Here is a 14,757-nt window from a genome sequence, read left to right as displayed (position 1 = left end):
AACAAAAAAAAATATTACGTATGTCTAAAACTATGACAAATGAGTACCAACAACTTGGATAAATTTTACTCAGCTTGAGAAGGTGAATTCCAATATGCAATAAAAATATGTGGTTAATATTTAAAATTTCAAACTTGGCGCCAATTTTTTGTAGTTTTGTAGTCATTTTTCATTGTAAAGTTTAAAAAGTTTAAAAATAAATTGTAAACACCCTGGAATAATTCATATCAATGAAACGTATATAATAAGTCTGTTAGACCTTGTTCAAGACGTACATACTAATAATGTCACCAAGAAAGCACCGTTTCTATTTTTTATTAATTTTTAAAACAGCGATTTTTTTGGTGTTGATTTTTTTAACATTAACCTCTAAACCGACAAAAAACTTTAGGGACATGTAAGAAACAAGAAAGGCATCCTAAATGAGCACTAAAAAATAATAGCATACTATTAAAAAATATTATTATGACGCCATACTTTTTTGAAACACTCTATACAGGCTGTCCGAGCGGGTTGGCAAAGTCTATTAGTCGCCTCTAAATTAAAAAAGTAATAGCTTTTTTCCCAAGCCATAGATACTAATCCCCTGTGTCACTTCAAATAGTTTTCAAATATACAGGATGTTTCGGAAATGAGCTGCAATACCAACTTACTTTTCTATGTCAAAATCATTAGTTTTAAAAGCTACATCAAAAAATGCAAAAATATAGGGAGTTCCATTGAAAAAAAGTTCTTATAATAGCTCATTTCAGAAACAACCCTGTATATTTGAAAATAATTTTAGGTGAGGCAGAATGTTAATATCTATGGCTTATCAAAATAAAATTACTTTTCCAATATTTAGAACTGAATAATGGACTTTACCTACTCTGTGGGACACTGTATAATACGTCCTAGAGTATAAATAACTTCTACAAAATATCAAAAGTCCAACTTTACAAATAACTAGGTTACAAAAGACGGGACCTGAGCTGGGCCATCCTGTAGAACTTTAGATAACAATTAATAAGTTATATTGGCAATTGATTACAAAATAATGACCAGTAGCTATTTACAACTCAAGATTATTTGACAATGTAAATAAAATTATATCACAGCATGTAATACATTTTTTAATGTCAACAGTCGTATAATTTAAGTGTCAAAAAGTAGATATTTTTGTTGATTTTAGAGTGAAACACAATGAGTTGTTAATAGGTACTTGAATAAGAATTGAGTAACTTCACTTGAATGCAACTTGCTTTAAAGATTGACAATCATCATCATAAAATTTCTTGCTTGTGTTATGCATTACACAATACGTTATGAAACAATGTGTCAAGTCATATTCCAATAATTTTTAAAAATAACTTACTTTGTAATAAAACATCTCCAATATTGTATAAAAATTAAGTGTCACTAATTAAAGAAAGTTGTTACACGACACTATAGCTATTAGTATTTATTTTCAAACATTGCGACTCGAAGAGGTGTAAAAAATATTGATGACTTAGACATTTAGAAAATGGGTATTGTTTACATTGCAATATGATTTGGCATACATTGTTTTAGTGTTGGAGACAAGACAAAAAACACATTGTGTTAATACACTTGATTAATTACTTTTGGGGACAATAAAGACGGTATTTGAAAAAAATAATTCAGTTGTTTCTGAGGCAATGAAGCTTCAAGTAATTCTGTTTAATGCTTACGTTTTTGTTAGCTTTGGCGAATGTTGCAATTTAAATGTACACAATTTACAACTAATATCCGATTATATGACTTGGAGAATGATGAAATCGGTTGTAATCCTCGACAATTCTCTAACTAAAAGTGCCAAAAATTCCTCATTCGTACACAGAATATCTAATAACAATTTATTTCAGATTGCCAACCATTAATGTATTTCTCTTGTTTCTCATTGTGTGATCTCTTCGTTTCAATACAATCACCTATGAGCTTTATGCGAAATATTGAAAATTTTATTAGTCGTAAAATTGGAGTCGTGATGTTTCTCGATAATGTAAACAATAATTTTACGAATATTTTTAACGAGGAGGTAAGAGATGTTTCATTGGAATTTTTGGATCATCTGTTGAGTTCAAAGTTTGATTTCTAGGTGTCTAAACAAGATATTTACCGGGAGAATTTCGCATGGTTGATAATAACAAACGAAAATGAAATTGTCGATAAGTTCAGGTTCACGGCCTTGAGTTTGAATGCTGACCTAGTGATTGCGATTGACATGAATTTTTCACGTATTAAGGTAATGATCAGTGAGTAAAGAGATTTTCACAGAAAATAAATTCAGTTCATGAGCAATGAATTTTTTTAATTCATTAAAAAATCGGCAAAGTAATTGCATTTCTCACCGAAAAGTACGTTTCTCACCAACATAATTTACTTATTATTTATTAGAGACCGGGTTTTAGGACGAGTTTTCCATAAAACTCGAAATAAATTTATTTTGTTAAAAATGGGAATATTTGAAACCTTTTTTCCTTAAATTCCGAAATTGATTTGATGTATCTTAAATGAGTATTATACATACTACAGTTTTAATTTATTTTATTTTTAGTTTAATCTTCCTAAAAGCTTTTTAGCTTTTTAATTTACCTATAGTACAGGGTAACCCAGGGGTGCGTAATAGGTCTATAACTTTTTTATTATTTGAAATATCGCTATGCCGTTTTCACTATCCTATAGATCGACGTAAAGTCCACAAACTGAAAATGTTTTTATTGTACACAGGGTGTTGTATACAGGGTGGTGAACCAAAGTTACATTTTTTTTAAATAGAACACCATATATATTTTTGCATAGTTGGATTTTACGCAAAAAAATTATGTAACTTTATATAAACTATTATGGGTCTATCTCTTTTAAAATTAAAAATAATGAATTATTCAACTTTTTGCGTTTTGGCACACCCTGTACATTATTTCCGTGTTTCAAGTAAAAGTCTAAGACTACAGGGTATTCTCAGTTTTTCTGTTGCATTTTTTTCAAAAAATATTTATAGGCGACTTCGTAGTGATTTTTCAAAAATTGTTTTTTTTTATAACGAAAAGTTAAATAATTTCGAAACGAAAAGAGATAGACCCATAATAGTTTATATAAAGTTACATAATTTTTTTGCGTAGAATATAACTATGCCAAAATATATATGATGTTCTATTTAAAAAAAATGTAACTTTGGTTCACCACCTGTATACAACACCCTGTGTACAATAAAAACATTTTTAGTTTGTGCACTTTAAGTTGATCTATCGAATAGTGAAAACGCATAGCAATATTTCAAATAATAAAAAAGTTATAGACCGATTATTTTATGAAATAAAATCATATGATATAATTTTTTTATTTTAATTTTTTTTTTGTATTTGATTTTGGAATAAAAAAATGTATGTAGAAGTGTCGAAATTGCATTGTTCGCTAATTGTTAAGTTTGATTTTTAAAATTTATTTATTTTAATTATAATTTTAATTATAAATCCGACAGTGTAGATTTTAATTAGTTCTGTGAAAGTCCTACCCTTCTAGGATTCTTAATTTTTGATGTAATAAATTTATAAAAGTGTGTTTTCGTCAAAAAAAAATCAAATTAATTCAAAAAAACAAGCAGAATCGACCATTTTATTAGCAACTAAAGCGAAATCCTGTTATGTGAAAAACACCGGCCCCTAAACCAGTACACTCGTGTGTCTTATTTGTCCCAGGAATGAGTAATTGCTAATTGATCAACAAAAATATAAAAATCACCTCCTACTTGTTTAATTGATGCACAAAAAACTCCAAGACGATAGAGACAGTTATCATTGGATATCAGTAAAACAAACTAATAATAAGGCATTCAAAACTGATCAACAAATTGTTGTTTAATTATTTTGAAAATGTCCGCCAAAACCATCTAGAATTTTTGTTTTTGTACCTAAATAAGGTTTTTAACTTAAACTTTAATCTAAAAATTCAATCTCAACTATAGACGCTTAGTCTATAATGTTTTATTTCAGTTGTAAAAAATGCTACCGTATTTAAAGACTCGCTGAAATAAATTTTGCATTGTTAATTTTAATTAGTTATTATTAATTAACGGTTCTTTCCTGTATAATCTACTACCTTGTCACTTTAAATACCTTTAATTGCATAAGCTAAATAACAACGCCCAACTCTTAGTGGTTGTCATTTATCGCACTTTCTCTTTAATTGTTAACACTGTGTTTTGCTAAATTTGGATAAGGATAAGGACATACGCTCTTTCATTAAAGATGAACCTATCCAGCTAGCGTAACATTGCGAGGTGCAATTTTTTACACAGTGTGGAATTTTTAACTTGAATAAAATTCATAACTTAGATATAGGCATTTTTTTTTAAATTCCAGAAGCAGATCGCTTTTTCTTTTTTCTTGCTCACCATTTGGTGCATATGGTTTTTGTTTATTTGTTGTCAAAACTGCACAGCCACCTCCAACTTTTTTTTTCAAATGTAACGGTATGTCGTCTGTCACCTCATGTGAAAGAGCACTTTGCAAAGAATACAACGCACTTTTTGTTTTCTGAATACTTCCATAGCCTACTTTTTATAAGTTGAAATTAGGCAAATCACACTAGAAATGTTGCAAAATGTTAGAAATTCATGCTACTATCGTTATGTTAGTTTCCAGAAGAGGAACAGTGCCCATTTTAAACAATTGTTGCATTAAATAAAGTGTTCAATTTGTATTTTTATTTTTTTATCACATAGGCTTTGAAGAAATTCAAAAAAACAAATAGTGCGTTGTAACGCTTGCGAAAAGGACTTTTATACGAGGTGTCACTTGACATACCATTACATCTGAAAAAAAGTTAGAGGTGACTGTGCATTTCTGACAACAGGTAAACAAAAACCATATGCACCAAATAGTAGGAAGGAAAAATAAAAATTGACCTGTTTCGGGAATTTTTACCAAAATCGGCTAAATCAAAGTTATGAATTTTATTCCAGTTAAAAATCCCACTCTGTATGTACATACCTACGTACTATTACAATTGAAAAAGCGTAATCACAAAAGATTTAAGAAATCAATAACATTCCATTTCCACAGACTAATGAAGACACACCTATTTTAATCATTGAACATTTATATTTAATATCCTATAAGCACAGATACATTCTAGTCATTACTATTGCTGCCAGATTTACCCGAACATAAACGTTTTTTTGTTTCTTTGTGGCCCTAGGGCCTGTTTAGCGCTGATTTTACAGACAGTGGTATGTAAGTTTTAATGAAATTTTTTTAACGGAAGATTCTTCAGATCATTTTGTTTTATTTTCCATCATTTTTAGAGTAGGAATCTACTGTGAGCTCCACCATTAGGATTTCAATCATTATAAAAAATACGAAGTCGGTTAAATTAGGGCAAGTTTTTCAGGCACTTTTTTACAAGGAATCTAAATCTGTCATCGCATTTTACAAAGCGCTCTTGATGTCATAGTTACAACACTTAACTGTAGACTTTCTTATGAACGCCACATTCGATGTTTGTATTTTTGAAAAGTATTTTTATTCCTGATTACAACGATCTATCACATAATATGATTCATGCTGATTAAAACACAGAAAAAATTATTTTTGCGAAGAGTGCTTTGAAGAAAACACCAACAATTTTGTTTTCAAACAAAGTAGATTTTGGAGGTTTAATTAAATTTTGATTTACGTTTCCGTCAAGCTTGCTTATTTAAAAACTAAACGACTTAATAACTTAGAAGTTTATTCTTCGTGAAACAAAACAAAACATAGTTATAAAAATTCTGCTCGCATATTTAATAGAATTTTCAAAATTTAGTTTAAAACACAAAATTTTTTGCGTTTTTTTCAAAAGTACTCTTTGCAGAAACTTTTTGCATTTTTCTTTTTTTTTGACTTAATCATGTGATTTGCTTACAAATTAGGATTTTAAAATTTATATAAGCTTTGGAAACAGTGCTCAATTTATTAAGATTTTAAAATATATATAAGTTTTGGAAACAGTGCTCAATTTAAGGAAGTAATTCTGTAATGTCGTATTGTTATGACTTATATTTTTTTTATTTTTTTTATGACTTGTCACTTTCCCAAAGCTTTTATAAATTTTAAAATCATAATTTGTAAGCAAAAATATTCTACTCTGAAAGAAAGACATTATTTTTTACTTTTTAGTGCATCTTTTAAATATAAGCTTTTTTCTAAAAAAACTTTATTTAATTTATTATTTATTGTTTTTTAGTCTTATTCCAAACGTTTTTATCTCTGAGATTTGGCTCCACAAATTTGAAACAGACAGACAGACAATAAAGCAAGTTGAATAAAAGTTTTTAAAAGATTTTGTTTTTATTCATATTTTGCCTTCTTTTAAACTCTAATCTCTGTACAATTATTAAAAGCCACTCTTTTATTTCAGAATACAGAACTATTTGAAGATTTATCGACTTTAACCGAAATATGCAATGCTACTTGTACAAAACTGTACAATACTTTCAACCAAACAATATCACATTCTCCATTAATTTATTTAGGTTTCTTATTAAAATGTGTTATATTTTATAGTTTTTGTCATGTCTTGACTGTAAATAAGCTTGAGTGAAGTAGTTTTATGATTGTCTGAACGTCTCTTTTAAGCGACTGAAAGTGCAAATAATGTACTCAGATATTGGTAAAATTACTAAGAAGTGTTACTTACAAGCAGAAAACTTGACTGACTTAACGTATTTTGCAGAATTTCTACTTAAAGAATTGAACAATTTGACACTGACATGTAACGTAATCTATTTTTGAAAGCCTAAATTCGCGGTAAATGACGCAACTTACAATGCCAAAATTTTCAAGTTGATGCGATTTTGTTTAATATTACAAAAGTGATCGGAGTTTACATCGTTGTAATCAGGACAAAAAACTTTTCAAAAATGCAAGTATCAAATATGGCTTCCATAAGGAAAACCAAAGTTGAGTTGAGTGTTGTGGGCTTTGAATAAAACGTCAAAAATGTTGTTTTTAAACAAACTACATTTTGGATGTTTAATTGAATTTAGATCTGAAACGTTCACATTTCCGACAAGCTTACTTATTTAAAAACTAAATGACATGATAAGCTAGAATTTTATTCTTCGCAAAACAAATCAAGTACACACAAATCATGAAGTAAAATTCGATTATCATTGTAATCAAGAACAAAAAGACTTTTTCCAAAAATACAAGTATCGAATATGACATCCCAAAGTTGAGTGTTGTAATTCTGACATCCCGAATGCCTTGGGAACGGCGATGCCATATTTAGATTTCTTGTAAAAAAAAGTGCCTGGAGAATGTTCTAGAAAAAATTCTAGTTCTTTTGGCTTTCGTTTGAACAAATAAAAACGAAAATAACAAATTTTAGTTTTTTCTTAATAATTTAAAAACTAAATATAACACATACATTTTTTTCAGATAACTGTCCAGCATAAAAATACGCAATTTTACCTTAATTTAGCCGACCTCGTCATAATTATAATTTATATAATTATATAAATTATATATTTAAATAATAAATTTATATATTTATATAATTATTTATATAATTATAATTATTACTGAGATAACCAGAGCGGACACTCTTTATAATTATGATAAATTTTAGAATATGATTGAAAATAAAAAAAATAAAATAAATTGTTTTAGAAAAAAACTTTAATTTAAAAGATGCACTAAAAAGTAAAAAATAATGTTTTTCTATCAGAGGAGAATATTTTTGCTTACAAATTAGGATTTTAAAACTTATATAAGCTTTGGAAACAGTGCTCAATTTATTAAGATTTTAAAATTTATATAAATTTTGGAAACAGTGCTTAAGAAACAGTGCTCAAGAAAGTAATTCTGTAATGTCGTATTGTTATGACTTATAATTTTTTTTATGACTTATCACCTTCCCAAAGTTTTTATAAATTTTAAAATCATAATTTGTAAGCAAAAATATTCTACTCTGAAAAAAACATTATTTTTTACTTTTTAGTGCATCTTTTAAATATAAGCTTTTTTCTAAAAAAACATTTATTTTAATTTTTTATTTATTGCTTTTTAGTCTTAACTTATTCCAAACGTTTTTATCTCTGAGATTTAGTTTCGCCGTATTATTGTTACACGATTATTTTGCTGATTTGTACAAACTTGTTTAGTGGTATGTGACAGAAAACAGCTGTTAGCATTAAAAGAACGTCCTAACCTCTGTTCTGTGTCTATACTCTATCGTCCAAGATAAATGAATAAAAAAAAATTGCGACATTTGTTTGTAACGAAACGTAGTGAAAATGATTAGGTATTAACATATTTCCCAATGACCAACATACCGTTAATGTTGGTATAAGTTACGGTATGTACACATCGAAAACCCATTTGTAAACATAACCTAAAACCACGGATTGCTAAAACTTCAAAACCCCACTTAGCTTCTTTAGGGGGTAATTAACTATATAGAATTGCATTGTCACGCAGATTAAGTAAGTATGCAAAATTTCAATTCATTGGGACAACGGGAACCCCTTCAAATTTGGCTCCACAAATTTGAAACAGACAGACAGACATTAAAGCAAGTTGAATAAAAGCTTTTATAAGATTTTGTTTTTATTCGTATTTTGCCTTTTTTAAACTCTAATCTCTGTACAATTATTAAAAACCACTCCTTTATTTCAGAATACAGAACTATTTGAAGATTTATCGACTTTAACCGAAATATGCAATGCTACTTGTACAAAAGTGTACAATACTTTCAACCAAACAATATCACATTCTGCATTGTTATATTCACACGAAAATGAAACTCTTAAACTTTGTAACAAAAGCACCTTTGCTATTGATTCTTATTGTCTACTACAACTATACAAGATAAGAAAAGAATCAAATATTTCACTCGTAGTCAATCCATTGGGTAACTCTTACTAATTTTGGAAAGTACGTACTTAGAAAACATTTTTAGGAATATGGAACACATCAATCTTTAGTGGAATGTTACGTCCATTTTTAGTAACAGAAAAACGTATAAATTTCCACAACTTTCAACTAAAGCTCGGCAAACAAAATGCTACACAAGGAAGTATTATGGAAAATGTTATCGAAGACAACACAAGCGATAAGCAACTAAATGAAATTTCATCTTATTTCCAGCATTTTTTCAATTCTAGGTAATTTGTCTAAGTTCTAGTTAAATACAGTCTGTTCCTACTAAACCACACATTAGAAACATTCTTATTTTAAATGGAAAGTTATTTATTTCACTGCGTTTTTGGATTAGTTGAGTTATTTTAATGCCGTTTTTATCAGCTTTTCCTTTACCTAAGTTTAACCATTTTTTGAGACATTTAAATTTTTTTGAAAATATTTGGATTTGCATTTGTCACTTAAAAAATTGGTAACTCTCTTGGTTTTAGAGATTTCGAAATTATATTTGGAGAAATATAAGAGAAAGCCTATATCTGTTCTGCAGTTTGTTTAAAATTGGAACAGAAGTTAATAAACCCAAAAATTTTGAGGTTAAGTTTGAACAATTTCAAGTACCCATAACTTAATCTTTTCATATGGAATGATGCAATTTTTATTTTATTAGTTGGAAAAGAATTTTTTTCTGCATCGAACTGTATTAGCATTCTTAATACCCATCTGTGATAATTTTCAAGTTATGTTGGTTTTTTGACATTGCAGAAAATTTCTTACTAACACAGCAATTTTTGCATAGTTTGCCATAAAAACATTTTCGATTATACAAAAGACAAACTCTGTTCAAAATTGTGTTTTCTGTCTTCAGAAATTGTGTCTTCAATTTCTCACATTTTTTCTCTCGTTTCCATGACAACCTATGAGAAAAGTCCTATGGCTAATAAATTTCTCAATCTTAACAAAAAACTATTAAACATAAGTCTAACGAATGCTAATACAAACCGATGCAGAAATTTAATTGAAAAAATTAAGTTACCGGTTCTTAAAGTTCTGAAAACGTAGCTTTAAGCATTTGGAATTTGTAATTCTTTTTCAGAAATTTGTAAACACGAATGCAAAGATCTACGCTTCCTCTTTCAAATGAGCTAAAAATGTTCCCAAATTTTAAAAAATGGCAGAATTATCGATTTTTGAACTGGAAGGTGGAAATTCAAAAAAAAAAATTAAAAACCCTAAATATTTTGTAAACCGCTAAATTTAGGTATAGGGAAAGCCTATGAAAAGTACCTTAAATAACTCAAATAACCCAAAAACGCCTTAAAAAATATAGACTTTTGTTTAAAATAAGGAAGTTGATAGCGGTACAATCGAAAGTGTCACCATCTGGAAAATATTTTCATTGAGCAGGATCTAAAAAATGATGTTTGTATAAAAATTTTCAAGTGACTATTGTTATGAGAACTCTCAATACTTCTAATGTGGTGTTTAGACGGAACAGCCTGTATACGCCCAGCTCCAGTCTTCTGTAGCTCAAGTATTATTACAGTTGGAGTTTTGATATTTTATAGATGTTATTTATACTCTAGGACACATTTTAGGAAAATATTTTTAATTATACAGAGTGTTTAAAAACGGTATCACGTCATAATAATTAATTTATTGGATGGCATGCTATTATTTTGTTGTGCTCATTATAATACCTTTTTAGCGTCTTATATGTCCCTAAAGTTTGTATCAAATCAGGGATTACTGTTAAAAAAATAAAAACAAACAAAAATCGGTTTTACATCTTTTGATTTAACAATTAATAAAAAGTAGAAACTTATTTTTATATCATTCGATGCGGAATTAAAAAAACACATTTTTTGTTATCACATCCCTATTGCAATCCCAACACCTACGGAGTTATTTACCAAAAACCTTAACCATGTTCGACTTTTAATCATTAAAGTCATTTGACATTGACAGAAAGAGTTTTTAGCAATTAGCAAAATAAAAAAACTCTAAAGTTTTAAAATAAATTCTAAACACCCTGTACTAATGTAAATCAATCAAACTTAATTAATAAGTCTGTTACACCTTGTTCAAGACGTACGTACCAATAATGTCATCAAGAATTTTTAAAACTAAAGGTGTAAAACCGATTTTTTTTTTGGATTTTATTTTTTTAACAGTAGTTCCTAAACCGATTTGGAAAAGAGTTTGAGAACCTGTAAGAAGCTAAAAAAGTATCATATAAGCACAAAAAATAACAGCATGCCTTTAAAAAAATATTACTATGACGTCAAACTTTTTTAGGCCACTCTGTATATTCAAAAATAATTTCTTAAAATGTGTCTTAGAATACACATTTTACACATTTACAAAATATCAAAACTTCAACTTTAATAATAACTGAGCTACAGAAGACGGTAGCTGGGCTGGACCACTCTGCATAGATGATTATAATTTTGATTTTAGTATAGAAATCTTGTATTTTGAAAAGTTAGGGCGCAAAGAGAATGGGAAAGAATGGACAGATTTGCTTGGAGCTGTTGTTAACGAAGAAGTAGACTTGGGTTTGGATACAATTATCAAAACTGAAGAAAGATATTACGACATGGCTTTTACTCACAACATATTGACATCTATGTAGGGAAAAAATTAACAAATTAATTTAAACTAATCGTTGTTTTAGGCGTAACATCTACATAAAACATCAGCCATCTAACGAACTTAGAGACATTTATTTGATTCCTTTTGGAACGAAACTAATTCTCTTTGTGATGATCACAGGCTTTACTTTGTGTCTTTTAATGACCATTATAAACAAAGTAACAAACAAAATAACAGAAAATGGGAACGATAGCAAAGATAATTCATTCGGTGAAGCAACAATTTGTTGTATTGGCATTTTCACAATGCAGGGAAGTTTGTGGTCACCTAGCACCTATTCAGGAAATATAATTTTAATAACTTCACTTGCATTTGCTTTGGTTATTTTTAATTCATATTCGGCTTTTATAACATCTATACTTTCGGTTGAATTGTCTAGCATTCGGTCAGTTGAAGATCTGCTAGAAAGTAACTATAATATTGGATACGTTAAAAATAGTCAAGATGAGGTATATTTGAGAGTAAGAAGTAAAAATGAAATTTTCCAAAATAAATTCGAATTTTATGTTTCAGTCAATGAATGATACACAACTGCAACAGATTTATCTGAGAGGTTATCTGTACAACACTGTTGGAAATGTGACTGAAGGACTCTATAAAAGCTACAAGGGCCATTACGGATTTTTTGCTTCAACAAACATTGCTAGAAAAGAATTACAACGGATAAACAACTACAAATGCAATTACGAAATAATGGAGATACCAATAATGAAAACAAAAAACACAATTGCATTTCCATTGGCGAGAAAGTCGCATTATAAAAAGGTTATAGATTTGAGCATTATGAGAATGTATGAAACAGGAATTTATAAATATTTTTACTCGATGGTTGTTCCAACTTATTCAAAATGTGATGAAAGAAGAATTTTTCGTAGTGCACACTTGCCCGATTTGTCTTCTGCCTTTGGAATCTTAATTATCGGTGTTAAACTGTCTGTTATTATAATCATAGCTGAATGTTTATGGAAGAGGAAGCGTGTAATATATTTAAAAATCAAGAAAAACTGGTTAAAGACAAATTTGTACCATCGTGGACGTCAGCGTAACGAAAGGATTATAAGTCAAAAGTCGGCTCTTTAAAATTATCTTTGGTGTAGTATTATTGCTCGTAGTTACTAGTTAGAATGTCTTACAAGTGTTAAAACAAAATTAAATAACTTAATATTGAATGTACAGGGTGCTAAACTAAAAGGTTTAGTGAAAAAGAAGCGACACATTCTCAGATCCGTTTTTTGAGAAAATAATTTTGGTCAAAACTGCATCTTGCTATCATCTTTTGTTTTGGACTTATAAACAAAAGTTGACATTTTAGCAAAATTTCAAAAAATTCATATATTTCTTATTATAAAATATACACAGTTGAAACAAGGACAGTATAAGGCATTGTTTTACAGAGAATTTAATATTTTTGGCAGCGGTTTTTTTGAATCATTCGTTTAGCCGTAATAGCATAAAGTTCTAAATTTTTTAAAAGGAATCATACTTGGCCATAGCTAACTCGAAAAGCTTATTTTTTTCTGAACTGAAAACAATATGATATTATTATTGATATTTTTCTAAACTTTTGATAAAAATATATTTAAAATATTTGAAAGTAGTTGGCCATGGAAAAAATTCCCGCTATCGTCTTTTCTCTTCGACTTATAAACAAAAGTTGACATTTTAGCGAATTCTTAAAAAAATTATTTCATCTTTATTATAAAAGATACACATTTAAAACAAATTTTTTTTTATAGAGAACTTAATAATCTTATCAGCGATTTTTTTTAACCTTTCGTTTAGCTGTAATAACAAGGTTTTATTTTTTAAATATGAATCATAGGAGGCTGTGATATTTTTGAAAAGCTTATTTTTTTCTGATTTGATATGTTTATTTGTGTAATACATACTTTTTTGATATTTAAAAATCGCTTTTTCTTTATAGTAGACCATGACAAAATTTTGGCTTTTCAATTAAAACATTTCAAACTATGAAAAATGTGTCATTCTTTTTTTCCAAACTTCTTAGTTCCGGAGATCTCCTATTCGGACATCCAAAATATCACCCTGTACTATGGGATCATTTGAATTTATAATTAGAGTCTAATCAGTCTTTCTCAGTTTTTTGACTTGGATGAAAACGACAATTGTTATAATTAATCAAGCTGAAGGGTCAAATAATGATGTTTTGATTTTTCAATTTTTTCCTTCAGTTTGTACCAACATTCAAAACCGCCTACTTTAATTATAAATTTAAATGATCGCATGCTATTTTAGCGAAATAAACAATTGAATATTTGTTGTTTGCAATTCTGTTTTGTATTTGAAATCTAATGTGTGTCTCAAAACTATAAATACAGGATGACCCAGGGGTGCAAGCATGCTCCGTAACTTTTTTTTTCTATGCAAGCTATCAATTTGGATTTTTTTAAACGATAGGTCTTACAATAAGGCACATTTTAAAAATATTTTAATTTGTATACAAGCTGTTCAATAATAAAATACCCAACTAAGTTCTGTTTTGTTTATTGGAAACCCCAAATTTTTCTTACACTTTTTGGAAATCGTGACCGAATTGTCTATATAACGCACCTTTTTGTGTGAAAATAGAGTCGTGCATTGACCTACAGAAAAATTGATAACTTCAGAACCATTCAAGGTAACTTAACTATTTTTTTTCTACTGGATTTTCGAAGCTTTAGAGCATCTTTTGCAATGAAAACGAACTCGGAATCGATATTTCATCGCCTCCTACGATCTTCTGAAAATGACAAACTACAAAAGGCAATAACTCAAATAAAACACCTTATATTTTATTGCATCATGGTATGGCATTTTTATGAGCTTTTTGTCGACATAGGGTTTATGGTGTTTTATTTGTAAAATTCTTAAGAATTTTGCGAAATAAGAAATAATGATGTTTTTTTCGAAAAAAAAAAAGGTTTACACGACACAAAAAAGACGGTTCTTTCGTATTTGACGTGACAGGGGCGTCTATAAAAAAATTTATGATAATAATGCTTCCAAATACATGGTGAATTCCCTCCCGCAACTGTCTCAATCATTTAAAAAATTTGTTGTTTGCGCATGCGTCTCCAACGGTTCACACTTGAATACTGTCAAAATGGTGTGTCTCTGGTTGTGATGGGACACAGAATCAATGAAACTATTAAATTTGTCGCAACTCTTCCATACTTCATTGTATCTTCAGGCATTGTGTCTG

At 28.7% G+C, this 14,757-nt stretch overlaps 1 protein-coding gene across 1 annotated transcript; it reads left to right on the top strand.

The window, feature by feature from the left end:
• Positions 1-1,351: 1,351 nt before the first annotated feature.
• On the top strand, positions 1,352-14,048 carry LOC103314795 (uncharacterized). Its single transcript, XM_064358033.1, has 9 exons — positions 1,352-1,812; positions 1,866-2,038; positions 2,099-2,245; positions 6,400-6,564; positions 8,661-8,895; positions 8,944-9,148; positions 11,361-11,531; positions 11,578-12,016; positions 12,069-14,048. The coding sequence occupies exons 1-9, from the start codon at positions 1,659-1,661 to the stop codon at positions 12,633-12,635; spliced, it is 2,256 nt and encodes a 751-aa protein (XP_064214103.1). The 5' UTR covers positions 1,352-1,658; the 3' UTR covers positions 12,636-14,048.
• Positions 14,049-14,757: the final 709 nt, after the last annotated feature.

Source organism: Tribolium castaneum, chromosome 7, assembly GCF_031307605.1.
Source record: "Tribolium castaneum strain GA2 chromosome 7, icTriCast1.1, whole genome shotgun sequence".
Taxonomy (NCBI): domain Eukaryota; kingdom Metazoa; phylum Arthropoda; class Insecta; order Coleoptera; family Tenebrionidae; genus Tribolium; species Tribolium castaneum.
Note: the sequence above shows the minus strand (reverse complement) of the source record. Positions and strands in the feature narration are given on the sequence as shown.